The 21811-nt window shown below is 41.1% G+C and overlaps 1 protein-coding gene across 2 annotated transcripts in view; it reads left to right on the forward strand.

The window, feature by feature from the left end:
- Nucleotides 1-21811, forward strand: part of prkn (parkin RBR E3 ubiquitin protein ligase) — a 308907-nt gene that overhangs the window by 140137 nt on the left and 146959 nt on the right. For both annotated transcript variants that reach the window (XM_060924648.1, XM_060924649.1), the window contains 2 exons: nt 15407-15490; nt 16992-17107. In XM_060924648.1, the coding sequence (XP_060780631.1) occupies nt 15407-15490; nt 16992-17107 (200 nt within the window). The remainder of the gene's footprint in view (nt 1-15406; nt 15491-16991; nt 17108-21811) is intronic.

Raw genomic sequence — 21811 nt, forward strand, 5'->3', positions numbered from 1 at the left:
TCGTATAGATGTACGTACTTCCTCAATCAACCGCTCTTCATGCTGCTCCATCTTCGCTCGTGTTTTTAAAAATACCGGTCGTGAAAACAAACCAAACCGGGAAAGTAGGGAAGCGGAAGTGCGTGTACAGCGGATGTAGAGTGGACCAATCAGAGCCCTCTTGTCTGCAGCGCTGTCTGCGAGGCTTCTGCGGTGGTCACAATTTTTGGGAGGTGCGCGCAGAGCGTCTGCGAAGGTGGGGGGGCTACGCAGACACTGTCTGCGACGCTATCTGCGAGGACTGGGTTGTCAGCATAAATTGGCCTTTACACACAGGTTTTCACATATTCATTTGCATACATATTAACTCATTGGCTATTTACATTTGGGATATCTCATCTCATCTCATCATCCGCTTTATCCTGTCCTACAGGGTCGCAGGCAAGCTGGAGCCTATCCCAGCTGACTACGGGTGAAAGGCGGGGTACACCCTGGACAAGTCGCCAGGTCATCACAGGGCTGACACATAGACACAGACAACCATTCACACTCACATTCACACCTACGGTCAATTTAGAGTCACCAGTTAACCTAACCTGCATGTCTTTGGACTGTGGGGGAAACCGGAGCACCCGGAGGAAACCCACGCGGACACGGGGAGAACATGCAAACTCCGCACAGAAAGGCCCTTGCCGGCCACGGGGCTCGAACCCGGACCTTCTTGCTGTGAGGCGACAGCGCTAACCACTACACCACCGTGCTGCCCCATTTGGGATATTTCTGTGTTTATTTTTACAAGTATAATCCTTTTCACATATGAAACCTGTTATGAGGCATATCAGACACTCGCTGGCTGTGCTGTGAAAATTGTGCATGTAGACGCTCATTTAAGTTTCCAGATCTGTCATTGCTTAACTTTTGAATGTTTTCTATTGTGAATACTACCATTAAAAAGCTTATAATTTATGCTTTCCAAAGAAATTTGTCTCATTAAGATCTGTTCAGTACTTTGGGAGTAACGGCAGGTTGAATTTGGTACAAAAGAGTCCACTCTCTGCTTGCGTGATGTTGGGAAACTGCTGGTGCTTTCTGAGTCACGGGAAAGCAGTCAGGCTCTCTCTCTCTCTCCTGATCGGTTTCCGACTGGATTACTCATGAATATCAATCAGATAACTTTTATAGGGATGTTCTCTCGCTCTCACTGTTTCTGATGAAGTATTCAGCAAAATTTTCCATCTGCTAGTTTTGATGTTCTGCTTCACGGGAGACTTTGAAGTGAGTTTTCATAGCTTTACCTACTTCTTTTTTTCAAATCAAACTGATGCATGTAAATAAATAACTATTTTAGAATATAACTGTTTTGATGAAAAATATTGAGATCTTAGTGGTTGGGATGATATTTTAAAAAACAAAACAGAAGTCAGAAACGCCAGTGTCAATTTCAATTCAATTAACTGGAATTGTTTACTGGATGTGAATCTCACAGTTTTTTCGAGGCTCGCCTTGAAAGCTGTGAATATTAATGAAAATAACCATTGATATTCTTTTGTGTAAACACTAGTAGGCCCTACTTTTGAGAAATACAAAGGTTTACAGAGCACAAAGAGGGTATTAGAAATAATCTTTTATTACTTTTTTTATTTTGATAGAGAATGGTAGCTGTGAATGACACTCAGTGCTAATTTATGCATATTTTATAATTGTATTTGTAATTTTAATTAACGTTCATTTCTTCTTCTTTGTGATGTATAAATGAGAGTTAAGTTCAGCTTTATATTGCACAAATAAAGTCATTTGGTGAAACTTTGAAGAAGAGAGTGTACCGATTTGAGTTCAAGTTCAAGTCAACTTTATTGTCAATAATGCCATATGTGCAGGACATACAGAGAATTGAAATTGCGTTTTCCTCTTATCCGCAGTGCAAACAGTAATAAACATGAAATATAAAATATAGGTACAAGGTATAAACTATAAAAAGGAAAAAAGGGGGGAGGGAAAAAAAAACTGTGGGGGGGGGGTTTACACACACAAGCTAAAGCTATCTAAGAAAAGACAAGACAGTGGCAATCCAGAAAGTGCAAATGTGGCAGTGTGAACAGAATTAACGGTATAAATTTAAATGTGACGAATGACAATATAAACAAGGGCGGCACGGTGGTGTAGTGGTTAGCGCTGTCGCCTCACAGCAAGAAGGTCCTGGGTTCGAGCCCCGGGGCCGGCGAGGGCCTTTCTGTGCGGAGTTTGCATGTTCTTCCCGTGTCCGCGTGGGTTTCCTCCGGGTGCTCCGGTTTCCCCCACAGTCCAAAGACATGCAGGTTAGGTTAACTGGTGACTCTAAATTGAGCGTAGGTGTGAATGTGAGTGTGAATGGTTGTCTGTGTCTATGTGTCAGCCCTGTGATGACCTGGCGACTTGTCCAGGGTGTACCCCGCCTTTCGCCCGTAGTCAGCTGGAATAGGCTCCAGCTTGCCTGCGACCCTGTAGAACAGGATAAAGCGGCTAGAGATAATGAGATGAGATGAGACAATATAAACAGAATGAACAATGTAAACGGGAACAGCAGTCTGACATTATAGTAATTATCAGCCTTTTTACCTAATTTAGTATAATACTAATTAAATACTCATTTACATAATTTGTTTTTACTAATTTTTTTTAAACTTTGTATTCAGTATACAACCATCTATGTGCCTGCCAATTTTCATGTAAATATCTTGGGTGAAAAAAGTTATTAAGAAAAAACATTTGATCACATTCGTTAATGAGGCCCATTTTGGACCATGTTATCCTCATACAGAATATTACGGCAGTTTTCTAAAAATTAAGCCATTTTTTTCAATATTTGATTTGTAATATCTCAAGAACAGATAAACATATTTTAATTCTGTAAAAAGTATGTTCTGAATTCAATGAGAGCAGTTTCAGGCAATTAGGATTGAATCTGAATTTTCACCTCATATGCCTACTGTTATTTTAGAAGTTAAACACAAAACGGGATAGATGATAAATTTTCATTCCCACTCTGGCTTCCGTTACGGAAAAGTAACGGATCTCGTGTATTCCCACCTGACTGTATTTAACTGGAATGCTGCAAAGCGCAAACCAAACGAGACGTGTAATGCATGCGAGACCGGATATGACGTTTAATTCGCAAGGTGCCAAGTCCACTGTTGTGAACAGCCCAAGCTGAGATATTATTTAGTTAGCAACATGACATCAGTATGAATAGTTGTCACAATATCACTACATCATTTACATCTTAAACAGCTACGTTACAACCGGTCACAACATGTAAATCTAATGTTTCTGATACCCCCTGGAGCCATGAAAAAGAATTCCATAAATTTTACTACAACCCCGATTCCAAAAAAATTGGGACAAAGTACAAATTGTAAATAAAAATGGAATGCAATAATTTCCAAATCTCAAAAACTGATATTGTATTCACAATAGAACATAGACAACGTATCAAATGTCGAAAGTGAGACATTTTGAAATTTCATGCCAAATATTGGCTCATTTGAAATTTCATGACAGCAACACATCTCAAAAAAGTTGGGACAGGGGCAATAAGAGGCTGGAAAAGTTAAAGGTACAAAAAATGAACAGTTGGAGGACCAAATTGCAACTCATTAGGTCAATTGGCAATAGGTCATTAACATGACTGGGTATAAAAAGAGCATCTTGGAGTGGCAGCGGCTCTCAGAAGTAAAGATGGGAAGAGGATCACCAATCCCCCTAATTCTGCACCGATAAATAGTGGAGCAATATCAGAAAGGAGTTCGACAGTGTAAAATTGCAAAGAGTTTGAACATATCATCATCTACAGTGCATAATATCATCAAAAGATTCAGAGAATCTGGAAGAATCTCTGTGCGTAAGGGTCAAGGACGGAAAACCATACTGGGTGCCCGTGATCTTCGGGCCCTTAGACGGCACTGCATCACATACAGGCATGCTTCTGTATCGGAAATCACAAAATGGGCTCAGGAATATTTCCAGAGAACATTATCTGTGAACACAATTCACCGTGCCATCCACCGTTGCCAGCTAAAACTCTATAGTTCAAAGAAGAAGCCGTATCTAAACATGATCCAGAAGCGCAGACGTCTTCTCTGGGCCAAGGCTCATTTAAAATGGACTGTGGCAAAGTGGAAAACTGTTCTGTGGTCAGACGAATCAAAATGTGAAGTTCTTTATGGAAATCAGGGACGCCGTGCCATTCGGACTAAAGAGGAGAGGAACGACCCGAGTTGTTATCAGCGCTCAGTTCAGAAGCCTGCATCTCTGATGGTATGGGGTTGCATTAGTGCGTGTGGCATGGGCAGCTTACACATCTGGAAAGACACCATCAATGCTGAAAGGTATATCCAGGTTCTAGAGCAACATATGCTTCCATACAGACGACGTCTCTTTCAGGGAGGACCTTGCATTTTCCAACATGACAATGCCAAACCACATACTGCATCAATTACAGCATCATGGCTGCGTAGAAGAAGGGTCCAGGTACTGAACTGGCCAGCCTGCAGTCCAGATCTTTCACCCATAGAAAACATTTGGCGCATCATAAAACGGAAAATACGACAAAGAAGACCTAAGACAGTTGAGCAACTAGAATCCTACATTAGACAAGAATGGGTTAACATTCCTATCCCTAAACTTGAGCAACTTGTCTCCTCAGTCCCCAGACGTTTACAGACTGTTGTAAAGAGAAAAGGGGATGTCTTACAGTGGTAAACATGGCCTTGTCCCAACTTTTTTGAGATGTGTTGTTGTCATGAAATTTAAAATCACCTAATTGTTCTCTTTAAATGATCCATTTTCTCAGTTTAAACATTTGATGTGTCATCTATGTCCTATTCTGAATAAAATATGGAATTTTGAAACTTCCACATCATTGCATTCCATTTTTATTTACAATTTGTACTTTGTCCCAACTTTTTTGGAATCGGGGTTGTAGGTCACCAGGGGGTAGATTAACGTTTCCACTTTACCGTTTTACTAACATACCTACACAACACCATTACAACATAATAACAGAAATTATATTCCTCTTTTAAAAAATCCTGTGCAGGGATTGGCCAAGGATGGCTCACATGACATAAAATAGTTCCACCATTGATTAAGCAATGTATCTTAATCAAACGTCAGAAAAAAAAAACGGATGTGGTGTGAGTGAGTTCATGGTATATCCTGAATATACCATGGATTGACTTCACAATTTCAAGCTATACGGCCAAATCGAGTCACAGCTGTGGCTCCGTGAGCATTTGTGTGTGTGTAGATCTACGCATCATGATCATTCAAGATTCCTTTGTTGTCACTGCACCGTACAGAGCAGTGAAATTGAAGCACGCAATCCAGTCGGTGTATTCATACAAACATTTAGTATTAAGAAAAAAAGTCAGATCTGTACAAGATAAACATTCAAGCAAAAAGATAAACAAATCTAAACAAGATAGATAAGTCAATACAAAAAGATAAACATATCTATACAAGAACTGCTTTAAAAAATGTTTAGTTCTATGTATCTAGGGTGTGACCTACGATACAGCATGACAATCGGTCAGTGGGTTATTGCACAGTGATAAGTGAATGTATTGCACAATTAGGCATGATAATTACACATTTGCCCATGCTGACCGAATGTAGTTGAGCAGGAGCAATATAAATAAATACTGTATATGTGATCGAGGGAATAAGGTGCATGTGATTGTAAAAACATGTACTATTCAGGTAAGAGGTAGGCATGTAGAAGTGTAGACAGTTTGTGTTAGCGTTCAGTCCTGTTTGTGTCTGTACCGCTGGCATCTGTGTAGGTGACTGGCTTTGTTCAGTCACGTGAGTACTTGAAAGTTTGTGAACCCTTTAGAATTGTCTATATTCCTGCATAAATATGACCTAAAACATCATCAGATTCTCACACAAGTCCTAAAAGTAGATAAAGAGAACCCAGTTAAACAAATGAGACAAAAATATTATACTTGGTCATTTATTTATTGAGGAAAATAATACAATATTACATATCTGTGAGTGGCAAAAGTATGTGAACCTTTGCTTTCAGTATCTGGTGTGACCCCCTTGTGCAGCAATAACTGCAACTAAACTTTTCCGGTAACTGTTGATCAGTCCTGCACACCGGCTTGGAGGAATTTTAGCCCATTCCTCCGTACAGAACAGCTTCAACTCTGGGATGTTGGTGGGTTTCCTCACATGAACTGCTCGCTTCAGGTCCTTCCACAACATTTCGATTGGATTAAGGTCAGGACTTTGACTTGGCCATTCCGAAACATTAACTTTATTCTTCTTTAACCATTCTTTGGTAGAACGACTTGTGTGCTTAGGGTCATTGTCTTGCTGCATGACCCACCTTCTCTTGAGATTCAGTTCATGGACAGATGTCCTGACATGTTCCTTTAGAATTCGCTGGTATAATTCAGAATTCATTGTTCCATCAATGATGGCGAGACGTCCTGGCCCAGATGCAGCAAAACAGGCCCAAACCATGATACTACCACCACCATGTTTCACAGATGAGATAAGGTTCTTATGCTGGAATGCAGTGCTTTCCTTTCTCCAAACATAACGCTTCTCATTTCAACCAAAAAGTTCTCTTTTGGTCTCCTCTGTCCACAAAACATTTTTCCAATAGCCTTCTGGCTTGTCCATGTGATATTTAGCAAACTGCAGACGAGCAGCAATGTTCTTTTTAAAGAGCAGTGGTTTTCTCCTTGCAACCCTGCCATGCACACCATTGTTGTTCAGTGTTCTCCTGATGGTGGACTCATGAACATTAACATTAGCCAATGTGAGAGAGGCCTTCAGTTGCTTAGAAGTTACCTTGGGGTTCTTTGTGACCTCGCCGACTATTACATTCCTTGCTCTTGGAGTGATCTTTGTTGGTCGACCACTCCTGGGGAGGGGAACAATGGTCTTGAATTTCCTCCATTTGTACACAATCTGTCTGACTGTGGATTGGTGGAGTCCAAACTCTTTAGAGATGGTTTTGTAACCTTTTCCAGCCTGATGAGCATCAACAACGCTTTTCCTGAGGTCTTCAGAAATCTCCTTTGTTCATGCCATGATACACTTCCACAAATGTGTTGTGAAGATCAGACTTTGATAGATCCCTGTTCTTTAAATAAAACAGGGTGCCCACTCCCACCTGATTGTCATCCCATTGACTGAAAACACCGGACTCTAATTTCACCTTCAAATTAACTGCTTAACCTAGAGGTTCACATACTTTTGCCACTGACAGATATGTAATATTGGATCATTTTCCTCAATAAACAAATGACCAAGTGTAATATTTTTGTCTCATTTGTTTAACTGGGTTCTCTTTATCTACTTTTAGGACTTGTGTGAAAATCCGATGATGTTTTCGGTCATATTTATGCAGAAATATAGAAAATTCTAAAGGGTTCACAAACTTTCAAACACCACTGTGTGACACAGCTGTTCTGTAGTCTATTTGTCCATGATACAATGGACCTGAAACATCTACCAGAGGGCAGTGGTTCAAGAAGCTGTTGTCCAGGGTGGGAAGGGTCTTTAAAGATGTTGGTGGCTCTGCTGAGGCAACATATGGTGTAGAGTTGTTCTAGAGAGGGCAGTGGGCAGCGAGTGATCTTCTGTGCAGAGTCGATGACTCTTTGAAGGGCTTTCTTGTCTGCCACAGAGCTGCTGGTGTACCACGTAGCGATGCAGTATGTCAGCACACTCGATCGAGCAAGGGTAGAAGGTCACTAGTAGCTGCTCATGGAGGTGGTTCTTCTTGAGGATCCTCAGGAAGTACAATCGCTACTATGCCTTTTTCACTGCCACTGTAAAGTTTGTGGTCCAGGTGAGGTCCTTTGCAATGTGTGTGCCCAGGAACTTGAAAGTGGGCACTCTTTCCACCCTGACCCCACTGATTAGCAATGGAGTGTAGTCCTTGTTGTGTTTTCGGAAGTCTATTATGAGTTCTTTTGTTTTTGACTGGTTCAGGGCTAGGTTATGCCTAACGAGGCAGGTGATATCATGGTACATTACACATGTGCAGATTGAAGGTCGCTCCAACGTAAATAAACATTGCTTCCTCCAGAGAGTTTATACCGAGATTCAATCTTAACACTTAGTTTGGATTTATTTTTTATTTTTTAATGAGGGATATAAATCTAATATACCATGCACTTAGAGGCACCGGGAATTATGGATTCTCTTTGGTGACTGGCATAGTACCATTTTCTTTGGGGCTGCACCTCTCACAAAATACCAGTCACCTCGGAGAATCCATAATTTCAGCCGGAGCCTCTCAGTACATGGTATATTTAGATTAATATACAGATTTCAGTGTGAGTGGGAATTGGGTATATATTTTTCTCATCTCACTTTAGTTTTTCTAGTACTGTATCTCTGACTAGCTACAGTCATCAGTGATTGATTTTTTTTTTTTTAAATGAACAATAAATGTCAAAATTTAGATGAAGGTTCACATTTTCCAACTGGAACCCCTTGTCTACAGTTCAAGTTACTTCGAAATTTATTGTGTAGCATCGTACTTATACTGAAACTAATGCTGTTTTCCCTGCAGCAATAGAATTTGCAATTTGTTTTCTTACTGCAAACTCATATAACTGACTTTTTTACACCATTTTGCCCAAAACTTTTAGTTGTCCAAGTTGTAAAGCCAACAAAGCAATTAACAAACAGTGACACACCTCAGCTGAATCAGAAACGTATGACTCATTGAGAAACATTGCCCATGCCGTGTATGTGTGTGTGTGCCCACAGCCTTGGGCTGGTGTTATCTGGTGTTCCAGCATGTGGGCATCTGTCCCACTGCACCATATCCTCACACTCTCTGCACACTCCGCAAAGGCTGAGTGACAAGTTGCTAAGCTGCACCTGCCTTTTCTTCCTGCTCAGGGTGGTCTTTGGCACATTGGACCGCTTGTTCGCTGCCCATGTGCCAGCGTAGCCTGCATCCTGTGCCAATCTCATGCTGAAGCTGGCTCCGAGGATCCTCTAGCTCTGCCTGCCAGACTGCGCCCTCAGAAATTTCTCCTGATATGCAGCAAAACAGGGGCAAAGGCAAAGGTCCTGAGCTCTGCAGCTCCTAGTTTTTCCTTTTGAGATGTAACGGGACAGGGATGCCAGTCAGTTTGTTGTCTCTGTCCATGACTGCCTCAGCTGGTGAACTTGGTGAGGTTTGTGTACAGAGACAAGTTCTGTCTCCAGAGGAAGAAATCTTTACGCTGCTAATCTGATATGATGTCTTGCACTTAAAACTCCGTTAACACAAAAAGATTGCTGATTGGATTCCTGGTACCCACAGAGTTTGTGAATAACACGCACATGCCAAATCTGGACCTCATGTGGATGAGGATAATGAAGAACGTCATGTCACTCCTGTTGTTTACTAGATGCACTATCGTGTTTGGTTCACATTCCCCTCAAGTCCAAGTTGAGTCTCGAGTATGCAGCTTTGATATGGTGCTTGAAAGTTTGTGAACCCTTTAGAATTTTCTATATTTCTGCATAAATATGACCTAAAACATCATCAGATTTTCACACAAGTCCTAAAAGTAGATAAAGAGAACCCAGTTAAACAAATGAGACAAAAATATTATACTTGGTCATTTATTTATTGAGGAAAATGATCCAATATTACATAGCTGTGAGTGGCAAAAGTATGTGAACCTCTAGGATTAGCAGTTAATTTGAAGGCGAAATTAGAGTCAGGTGTTTTCAATCAATGGGATGACAATCAGGTGTGAGTGGGCACCCTGTTTTATTTAAAGAACAGGGATCTATCAAAGTCTGATCTTCACAATACACGTTTGTGGAAGTGTATCATGGCACGAACAAAGGAGATTTCTGAGGACCTCAGGAAAAGCGTTGTTGATGCTCATCAGGCTGGAAAAGGTTATAAAACCATCTCTATGTTTGGAGAAAGGAAAACACTACATTCCAGCATAAGAACCTTATCCCATCTCTGAAACATGGTGGTGGTAGTATCATGGTTTGGGCCTGTTTTGCTGCATCTGGGCCAGGACAGCTTGCCATCATTGATGGAACAATGAATTCTGAATTATACCAGCAAATTCTAAAGGAAAATGTCAGGACATCTGTCCATGAACTGAATCTCAAGAGAAGGTGCATCATGCAGCAAGACAACAACCCTAAGCACACAAGTCATTCTACCAAAGAATGGTTAAAGAAGAATAAAGTGAATGTTTTGGAATGGCCAAGTCAAAGTCCTGACCTTAATCTAATCGAAATGTTGTGGAAGGACCTGAAGCGAGCAGTTCATGTGAGGAAACCCACCAACATCCCAGAGTTGAAGCTGTTCTGTATGGAGGAATGGGCTAAAATTCCTCCAAGCCGGTGTGCAGGACTGACCAACAGTTACCGCAAATGTTTAGTTGCAGTTATTGCTGCACAAGGGGGTCACACCAGATACTGAAAGCAAAGGTTCACATACTTTTGCCACTCACAGATATGTAATATTGGATCATTTTCCTCAATAAATAAATGACCAAGTGTAATATTTTTGTCTCATTTGTTTAACTGGGTTCTCTTTATCTACTTTTAGGACTTGTGTGAAAATCTGATGATGTTTTAGGTCATATTTATGCAGAAATATAGACAATTCTAAAGGGTTCACAAACTTTCAAGCACCACTGTATATATTAAAGCTGCATACTCGAGACTCAACTTGGACTTGAGGGGAATGTGAATCAAACACGACAGTGCATCTAGTAAACAACAGGAGTGACATGACGTTCTTCATTATCCTCATCCACATGAGGACCACTGTAGTATAGTGTAAACTGTTTTAGGAGTAATCGCATTAAAGGCATTAAAACCGTCTCTAGTGTTTACGCAGAATGGTGCGAAAAACAAAAAACATCCGGTGTGCGGAGAGTTTGCAGGCTGAAACACCGTGATAACGAGAGGAGAATGAACAGATTGGCTTGAGCTGACAGGAAGTCTATAGCTAGATGGATGGATGTACTGTAAGGCAGTTTGAGAGATTGGATTCTCAAAAAGGTGCTATGTAATAAAGATTTTAATTTTCACATAGTCTCATGTTATGACTCAATACAGTCCAGGTCCAGCCCTTGTATTACATCAGTACATATTGCATCACTAGACTTGTGTCTCTGTATAACTCTGTACACTCAGGACACTATGATGCTTTGTGTTGCAATGACTGACTTACTCTTTTTTACCATCATGGGTGTCCATGTGGGATTTGTTTGGTTTGGAACGTTGTCCTTTCTTGCCTGTAATTGTAGCGTCTTCAACCAACTGATAAATGCACGGCACGCTCGAGTGCAAACTGTGTTCAAATCAGGCTGCAGGATTCTCACAGCTGGCTCAGGGACCGAGTGCTGTTTGCCCAACAGTAACCTAATTAAGGCTTTGTTGGGATGTGGTGTTGATTCTCTATGTCCAGAGAGAGGCAGACAGACACAGGGAGAGTTAGATGGAAAGAGAGACCGGTGTTAACAATGGAGAAGGTGTGCTGGTGAATAATTCATAACCACTTTTCTCATTAATCATTACATTCAAATGGAGGGAGGTGTGTGTGTGTGTGTGTGTGTGTGTGTGTGTGTGTGTGTGTGTGTGTGTGTGTGTGTGTGCACCAGGGGTCTGTGTGACCTTTCCTTGCTGTCTCTTAGCAGGTGTCTTCGTGTAATCTCCAAGCCCCACCACCATAGCCCTCTGGATTCTTCCCATCCCTCTGTCACTCCTGTGCTCCAGCCCTCCATCAATCCCCTGTCTGTTGTAGGGGGGAGTAATGATTTTCTTAACCTTTTTCTCGAGCATATTAAGGCTCCTGTCGGAATGTTTAAACGCTTATGCTAATCAGGCCTGGTTTGGTCCGGCAGTTGTTCATCTCAAAACAATTATGGATGGAAATAGTGTCTTAATCTGGCAGAGGGATGCGTATGAGTGAGAGAACAGGTACACATGGAGAGAGAAGTGACTGAAAGAGTGGTTGGGTTGTTTTGTTTTGTTTTTCTTTCAGCTTTTCACCTAAAAGTTCTACCCTCATCTAGGGCTGGATGATTAATCGAATTTTAACTTCAGTTACACTACTGTTCAAAAGTTTGGGGTCACTTTGAAATGTCCTTATTTGTGAAAGAAAAGCACTGTTCTTTTCAATGAAGATCACTTTAAACTAATCAGAAATCCACTCTATACATTGCTAATGTGCTAAATGACTATTCTAGCTGCAAATGTCTGTTTTTTGGTGCAATATCTCCATAGGTGTATAGAGGCCCATTTCCAGCAACTCTCACTCCAGTGTTCTAATGGTACAATGTGTTTGCTCATTGCCTCAGAAGGCTAATGGAGGATTAGAAAACCCTTGTACAATCATGTTAGCACAGCTGAAAACAGTTGAGCTCTTTAGAGAAGCTATAAAACTGACCTTCCTTTGAGCAGATTGAGTTTCTGGAGCATCACATTTGTGGGGTCGATTAAATGCTCAAAATGGCCAGAAAAATGTCTTGACTATATTTTCTATTCATTTTACAACTTATGGTGGTAAATCAGTAGCGGCTGGTAGTCTTTCAAACAGGGGAGGCTGGTCGGTGACGATATTTCCAGATTTTAAAAGAAAAAAGAAAAAAAACCATCAGTTTTGCCCATACTCTTGCCTCTGATCTGGCTGATTGTTGGCAGGGTCACAAACTGTGAAATAACAGGTTCTTTTGGCCCATTAGCCTACTGTCCAATATACATGATGGTGGCGTTGGGGGGGTGTATATTTTAACATTTTTTATTTTAAAATTGTGGCATGTTGTTTAAAAATTGATCATTATTGAAAGCAGCTCTTTGTCAGGAACCTCAGCAGTAGAGCTGGGTGCCACACATTTCATTCAATGACACTTTCCCTATATTTTACTTATTTTGACTGAGGAATGTTTTATTGACAATTTTGATAACCCTTCACTTTTAATCCAGGTCTGTAGTGTGAAATGTTCTCGGCTGTGTTTTTGTTTAAAAATTTTTCCACATTGTATCTGTGTTTAATTCATATCCAGAAAAATATATATTCCAATATAATATACTCAGCATAAACATTTTAAATAGATTCTATATTTTTGGTCCATCCATGACATATTACTAAAGTAGCCTATTTACTGTTGTTGATGTGGGTCACTTGCTGTTAGCCAATTCACTTTCTCGTACCAGGAGAGCTGAAAGGAACGAGTATTATTCCCTACCTTTTTCACCAAGTCAATTTGAGGCGTTGGTCTACCCTGCTCTTTAATTTTAATTTTTTCCTCGAAAGGAAGACTGGCAAATGGCTTCGCCAAAATTAAATCAGCAATGCTTGGCATCCGTGCGCAGCTTTCTTGCTAGCTGACTAGCCCCCTCAAGTTCAAGTTCAGTCACTCAAATAAACGACATTTCTGGAACTAAGATAGCAAACTCGGCAACACTATATTTACACTTTATTTACAATGAAAATATATACAAACTAAAAAAAGCTGGTAGACACCGTATGTAATGAATGAAATCGAAATGTAAGCTGGTCTCTTACAATACACCACAGCACTTGCGAATCCGCATGGGACTGAAATTCACCGCTGCCTGTCTATAGTTGAAACGAGCTGTCAATCAAAGAAAATATCCGGCCGCTTTCACCAATCACCAGTCTCCTCGCGGAAACTGCCATGTCCCTCCCACTGTGAGGCTGGGAGTCCGTGGGGTGGGCGTTTTCGTAGTATTTGTCCAATAATCATCTTGCATTTTGAGATTGAAAAGCGCATAGCTCCCAAACGCTATTGAAGTCCACTGAGGCTGGGCTGCATCGCGTTGTCACGAGGGGGAAAAACTCATGCACACATTAGGCGAACTGGGGAAAGTTATAACGGAATGATTTCGCACTGTAGTTGGGTTGAGCACATATATTTCTATGATTCTGGATCTGAAATAGCAATGTTATGAGGTCGGCTATAACATAAGCCTAGCGCAATTCATCCTACACGATGTTCGTCATTTTTAGAGGAGGCTGAGCCTCCCTCGTTGTCTTAGAGCAATCGCCCGTGTGGTAAATAAAAGTGTGACTTTTTCATGGAAAACACAAAATTGTCTGGGTGACCCCAAACTTTTGAATGGTAGTGTATGAATTTTGGCTTTCAACGATTATGAAAACAAGATAATCAAGATAAAACGATTATTGTGCCGCATTCTGTTTCGCAGTGACGCTCTTGTTTTGTCTTGTGTTCTAAATCTGTTGTGCAGCCCTTTTTCCTTTACAGTGGCATGCTTTTTCCTCTCCTGTTTTTTTTGCCTCCAGCATGCCTGTTTAGTTCAACTCCTGTTCGGTACAGGATAACGAGAAGAGCTCCACAGTGCTTTTACTTTAAATAGAACCCAATCAAAAATAAACCTCATACACAGTCAGTGCTGACTTCTGCTCTGTACACAACACAACGGTACAGTGAGTCATTTACCTGTGTGTGTTATTAAAACACTGATTTATATTAACTTTTCTAATCTATGCTACACTGGGTTACACTGCATTAGCGTACTGAGTCATTGATTTAATTCGGTTTTAGTGACTTAATATCTGTTTTCTGTATTAAACGCCATTATATTTAACTCCATTATTGGTAAAATAATTGTCTTAAAATGTCAGACAGGAATATTAATAGGTTTAGGAAGTGTCCTTGTGGATGTCTGAGGCCAAAAGGATATTTAATAATTAATAATAATGGTGTATAGATGTGATTAATTCTTTTAAAGTTCAATAAATGCATGATGTTTCCAAAAAGTAATAGTGTTAAATAATCATGATTATGATTTTTGCCAGGGCGGCACGGTGGTGTAGTGGTTAGCACTGTCACCTCACAGCAAGAAGGTTCTGGGTTCGAGCCCCGTGGCCGGCGAGGGCCTTTCTGTGTGGAGTTTGCATGTTCTCCCCGTGTCCGCGTGGGTTTCCTCCGGGTGCTCCGGTTTCCCCCACAGTCCAAAGACATGCAGGTTAGGTTAACTGGCGACTCTAAATTGACCGTAGGTGTGAATGTGAGTGTGAATGGTTGCTTGTGTCTGTGTGTCAGCCGTGCAATGACCTGGCGACTTGTCCAGGGTGTACCCCGCCTTTCACCCGTAGTCAGCTGGGATAGGCTCCAGCTTGCCTGCAACCCTGCACAGGATAAGCGGTTACGGATAATGGATGGATGGATGATTTTTGCCATAATTGAACAGCCCTACCCTCATCTAGAGCTTTTCTCTTCTGTCTGTTTCTGCCAGATGGGGAGCCTAAGTAGCAAAAATGAAATAATTTTAATAGTGATTGGAAGTACGGAGTTGACTGATTCTTTCTAAATGCATAATTGGTTAATAGCTATGCTCGGGGAGCATTTAAATATAAGGTGGCCAGTCATTTACTTGCTTTTTTTTATTTTGCTTTTTCCAGGGACCCTCATGTTGGGATGATGTGCTTCTCCCACACAGGATTCATGGTGTGTGCCAGTCAGAAGACTGCGATGGCCGAGTGGCGGTGAGAGTTGCACCATGACTGTCTGCAGTGAATGTTGTCCTGCCATCTCGCAATCACTGTCATAAGTGGGGACTTTTTCAAGTGCATTCAAAAAAAAAAATGATGGGTTTTCCATTGGCCACTCACCAAATAAAAGATTTTTGGTATCTTTTCTAGTTAGGAGTTTAAGAGTCTTGACGGAGCTAGGTTTTTGTTTTTGAATGTGCTGCAGGAAAACTTCTCAGACACGTATACAGGATCAGTCAAAATTTTGGACACCTTCTAATTCAATGGCTTTTCTTTTTATTAATTAAGACACTTCATGTCTTAAAGTAATGATGGATGTCGTTTCTTTTTACTGAGTTGAGCAGCTCTTGACATAATATGGATTACTACAGTTGTAGAATAGGGCTATTTACTGTATTTTTATTATTTACTGTTTAATGTTTGATCTTAAACACGTTAAGAAGGCAAGAAATTGCACTAATTAACTTTTGACGAGGCACCTGTTAATTGAAAAGCATTCCAGGTGGCTACCTCAATGAAGCTGGTTAAGATGACGCCAATAGTGTGTAAAGCGTCATCAAGGTAAACGCTGGCTACTTTGAAGAGTCGAAAATATGAAACACATTTTTTAACACTTTTTTTTTTTTTGTTGACCAAATGATTCTATATATGTTCCAGATGTTGTTTCATACTTTTGATGTCTTCAGTATTGTTCTACAGTGTAGAAAACGTTCTCTTTCTCTGTTGTTCGTCTTTGTCTCTGGTGTCTTTTGTCTATTCTCTTGCAGTTGCTATTTGTCAACCTACAGAAGCCGAGAGAGGCCCTTCATATAATCTTTTTTAATTCACCTTGTTATCCTGAGATAACGACATAATTAATTCAGGATCTCGAGGAAACAACACAACTAATTCGAGATCTCGAGAAAACAAAACCGTTGTTTCGAGATCTCGAGAAAACAAAACAATTATTCCGTGATCTCGAGAAAACAAAATTATTTCATGATCTCAGCTGGATCACTGTATCTCCATCGGTAGAGACGAAGCCGGGCCAGTCTTCTGCGGAGGTGCCGCGGACTAATTTTGAAATTATCCCTTATTAAAAGACTTAATGCAATCTCTCCCTGTGTCAACCCATGATCAAAATATCGCCTTATTAGGTGATCGATTATTCCAGACATTCTAATGACCAAAGTTGCGTCTATACAGAATGAGAAACAGCCCCAAAGTCAGCATATCACAAGTCTCTTGGCGCACCTGAATGAACCATTTCTCAGCTGTTTACTCGAGATCATGAAATAATTGTTTTGTTTTCTCGAGATCACGGAATAATGGTTTTGTTTTCTCGAGATCTCGAATTAGTTGTGTTGTTTTCTCGAGATCCTGAATTAATTATGTCGTTATCTCGGGATAACAAGGTGAATAAAAAAAGGATTATATGAAGGGCCTCTCTCGGCTTCCGTAGTCAACCATAGAGAAACATGGTATCTTTTTTTTTTTTTTGTGTGTGTGTGTGTAGGAGTTTTATTTGAAGTGTGCTGCCCATCCCACTTGTGATGATGACACATCGGTGGCCCTGGACTTGATCATGTCTAACGTGCGCCATGTCCCCTGCATTGCCTGCACTGATATTGTGTGAGTGTATCTTAAGTTGTCTAGGTAGAAAACATATATTTCTCTTAAAACTGATAGATAAACAGTATGGTTGCGGGGAGCGGGTGCTGCATTCTACAAACGTATCAGTCAGGGTTTGGTTATTAAAAAAAAAAAAAAAATCCAAAAGTTTGCACATCTTGCAGAGCACTATTAATCAACTATTATTAAACAATGGAAAGAATATGGCTCAAACCACAGGCCATCCACCAAAATTCAGTAACTGGGTACGAAGGATATTAGTCAGAGAAGCAACAGAAAAGAGATCAGTCGCTCAAATGGGAGAGATGTTCATAGGAAAACCATAGACTGGACACTCCACAAAGACGGGCTTTATGAAGGAGAAGTGAGAAGAAAGCCATATGAAACTGCTGTGTTGGAGACTGTAATAAGTCCCTGATGTGGGTGGAGTACAGAAGCACGGCAGACGGGAGCTGATGTTCACACACACTTTATTTTTTCTTATCATGCTGCTTTTCAGCTTCACTCACTCGCTGCTCATACACAGTCACATGCGCACACGCACGTGTTCTGGTTGGGAGAGCTCTCCTCTCTCTGCTCTCTCCCTCCTTTTCTATCCTCGGTCACTGCAACAACACACACGCAACATTAATTAACAACAGGTGCTGGACACTGGACCCACTCCGCCGTTTGTTCCAGAAGTCAAGAGATGAACTGTTCTAGTGCCACCACTGGTGGAATGATGATCCCGTCAGCATTGCGGTCTTCCGCCCTCAGCCACCACTGGCAGGCGTCCCAGAGTTGTTGGCCGAATGCGAATGGCCGGTCGACCTCCTCCAATGTCAGCATCCGGAAGTGCTGACATTGTTGTTCCAGGGAGCGGCGGACACGCTGCCGGATGGCTCTCTTTAGGTCGGCGTACATGAACCAGCTGTCAGCAGGGAGCTGCTGCGCTGCGACCTGCGCCTCGCCAGTCAGGAGTGGGAGGAGGCGTAGTGCTCGAGCGGCCACCCCCACGTTTCAGCCGCTTGCTCAAAGAGAGCGATGAAGGCTTCTGGATCGTCATGCGGACCCATCTTCGTGAGGGTGATGTGAGGAGGGTTTGCTGTGGTGATGGTCGACGCCCCCGCTGACGCGAGCAGATGCCAGAACGCCTGGTGATCTTCCTGCTGGGCCAGCATCAAGGCTTCAAAGCGTTGCCCTTGCTCCTTCCGGAGGGTGGTCAGCGCTTGATGCTGGTTCTGCTGGGCAGTAACGAGGGCATGGATGAGCTCTTTAAATGGGGAGGACTCCATGTGGTGGTTCCCTTCCACACTCTCTGCTCTCTCCCTCCTTTTCTATCCTCGGTCACTGCAACAACACACACACAACATTAATTAACAACAGATGCGTTGACTTTGCCACTCATCTTCCCTGGCCCCGCCCTCCATTCACAAACTGACGCTAGGCCACGCCCCCGCCACCACAGAGACGTTTAGTAGAATCACCCTGAGAACACCATCCACATAGTGAAGCATGTTGTAGGGATATTGTTCATCAACAGGAACTGGGAGACTGGTCAGGGTTGAGGGCTAGATGGTTTCAACCAAATAAAGGCAGTCCTAGAAGAAAGCCTGTTTGATTCTGGTGAGGTTCACCTTTCAATAGAACAATGACCCTAAGTGCACTGCCAAACCTGATTTAAAACCAATAACCAATCTGACAGAACTTGACCAATTTTGCCAAGAAGAATGGGCAAAAATATTGAGCTGAGAAAGGCAAATGACTTGGAGTTATAATTGCTTCTCTTATCATGTGCAGCACATAGAATTAATATGTGCGTCACAGTAAAATTATTTTCCACTTTCACATATTAGACACATGAATCAAGTGGTAAAAAATCTGTTGAGTCTATTTACGAAAGGCAGTGTATCTTGGCATGTGTGTGCACACGGAGCTATTCAGGTATTTTTCTATCCACAGTCACTGGATATGAGCAATCGCACTCTCTGATTGGCTACTCTACTACTAGGCTATCAGCTCATATACCGTGAGTAGAGACAAACAAAATAGCAGAGTGTGTTGCTGAACCAACCAAGGATGAAATAAAAACTCTACTTGAAAACAAAACCCCAAAAATTATCAAGTATTTAAAAGAAACAGAAATGGCTAAAATAATAGTTTGAGGGTTTTTTTTTTTGCTTTGTTTTGTTTTCCCCAATATCTCCTGTTCCACACTCCAGCCCAGTTGGTGGTGGTAATACACCTTTAAGTTGGTTTGCCAACCACCAAAAAAAAACCTAAAAAAGAAGAAGAAAAACCCCAAAAATACAAAAAAAAAGCAACAAAATATGGAATAAAAGTATTTGATGGGAAGAACGTATCTTTTTTTTTTTCAAGAATTATTATTATTATAGCATTTTTCACAAATTGCTCCTGTCATTTCGCCGGTTTGTTTACGTTCTAAGTGGAAATGATTTTGTATAAAGTTTTTATTTATCGAATTTGCAAAAAATAAAAATGCTGTTTCTCAAAATCCAGTGAATGTGGATAGCATAAAACAGTTATTCCACTCAATCCCTTCATACATGGCTTATCGCCAACTCGGCGTTACGCACCTCGTCGGCTATCAGCTCGTGTACGACTCGATTTCGTGGAATGACTGTTAATTATACTCCTGCAGCCATATGGGGTTCATAGAACTACAGTTACCTAGCAAAAACTTGCCAAAATATATAATTACTACAGCTCTACCTCACAATGACTCCGACAGCTCTTAGCTGGCTACGATAAATTGACTAGCTGAGCATACAGGTTCTGTATTTAAAAGTGTCAGGGTGCCACATGAGCTTCACAGTAATTTACTTCTTGGTTCATTTGGCTTTGGTTGGTTTGATTGGTGTGAATTTTGCTTTATGCTACAAAACTGAACTAAGCACCAGTTTATATAATTGGAATTGGGCATTCAGAAGAGTCCTTCTCAAATAATGTTTTTATGTTCAGGGATACTTTAAAAGGTCACTGCAAGACAGTCAACTTACCAGTCCACAGTCATACAGAAGACGTGACGAGATCCTTTGAGTTTTATGGCTACCTCATATGGAAAGACCACCTTCGAAACAAAGCCACAGTGCACAAGAGTTAGTCAATTGCAGAAACAGTTGAACCAATGATGCCTCTTAATTGTAACACAAGTCCTGTTGCCATGACTTTATTAGTACTAAGCAAACAGGTGATTAACACAAATAGAATGACTGATGGTTAAACCAATTCACCGACTAAAACTCTCCACCCATGACCAGAGGTGGACAAAGTACCCAACTTCATTACTTAAGTCAAAGTACAGATCCCACTGGTCAAATGTTACTCCGATACAAGTGAAAGTTGTCCAGTCAAATTTTTACTTAAGTTAAAGTACTGAAGTACTTGCTTTTAAAAATACTTAAGTATTAAAAGTACATTTTCTGTCAATGCATTGTTGTATTATTGCCACAACGCTTACAAAACCTAATGCCGTTACCAAAAACATGTGAATTCACAAAATGAACGCATGCTGTGCCATCATGGTGGTTCAACGTTAAGCTAGCTAGTCAGTGAAACTCTACCTGACATGCTAGCAAACGCTTTTCAAACTCAAAAACATATTGGGCAGTTAACGCTACTAGAAAAGAAAGATTTCTACATTCTGTTTATTTGGCAAGATTATGCTAAAACATATATTTCTGAAAGGACTTCAGATAAGTTAACGTTATTCATGTTAGCGTAACTCCGTTTTTACATGCTAACTAACAGTGTCCAAGTTAACTAGCTATGTGTTAACGTTAGCCGTGGACAAGGCGATGGCAACTTGGCGAGAAAATCCATAGAAAGTCATTTGACTAACCAGACCGCATAGCTATTGCAACGTTATCGCTAGCTCTAAAAGCACAGACAACTTCATTTCAAGCTTTCTCTTTGAATAAAATGTTTACATACCTCAACATGCTTCCGCAGGTCGGACGGCGAGTTTTTGTAGGCCGTGATGTGGTTCGTTTTTGGCAAACAAAGCAAACATTTAAAACGAAACGAATCTTTAATCCTTTCAGAAAACTGAAACATGGGTTCTAGGTATAGCCATGGGTGCGTGCATTCCCCAGAAGAACCGCCTTCTTCCATTCTGCCATCAACTGATCGTGTTCAAATAATGCTGCTGAGAAATAATTGAACTTGATTTTATCCAGTCTATGGACGAGACGTGACGCTAGCGATTACTGATAGGCTGTCTCAGTGTTGCCTGCGAAAAAAACAATCACGTTTTAGAAAAGAAAAAAGAAAAAAATATCCACTTTCAAAGCTGCTTCATTGTCACGAGTAACGAGGACCTTGATCGAAATGTAGTGGAGTAAAAAGTACGATATTTGTCTTTCAAATGTAGTGAAGTTAAAGTCATAAGTTTCCAAAAAAAAATAATACTCCAGTACAGATACTCAGAAAGCGTACTTAAGTACAGTACTCAAGTAAACGTACTTCGTTACTGTCCACCTCTGCCCATGATACCTAGCTGCAATCACCAAGCTAGGTGCAGTGTGTGTGTGGTGGTGTTGCTGCTGAAGGTCAGCAGTTAGCCATTAGTTCAGCACAAGCGTTACCACCTTCCTCTTTACTGGATGATGGCGAGATCTGGCACAATGCAGCCCAATCAGCAACATTCACCATTCAAATCAAGAACTGATTGAAGTGGCACAGCAATTAGCTTCCTGAGTGGAC

The sequence above is a fragment of the Neoarius graeffei genome, chromosome 7, assembly GCF_027579695.1.
Source record: "Neoarius graeffei isolate fNeoGra1 chromosome 7, fNeoGra1.pri, whole genome shotgun sequence".
Classification (NCBI taxonomy): Eukaryota; Metazoa; Chordata; class Actinopteri; order Siluriformes; family Ariidae; genus Neoarius; species Neoarius graeffei.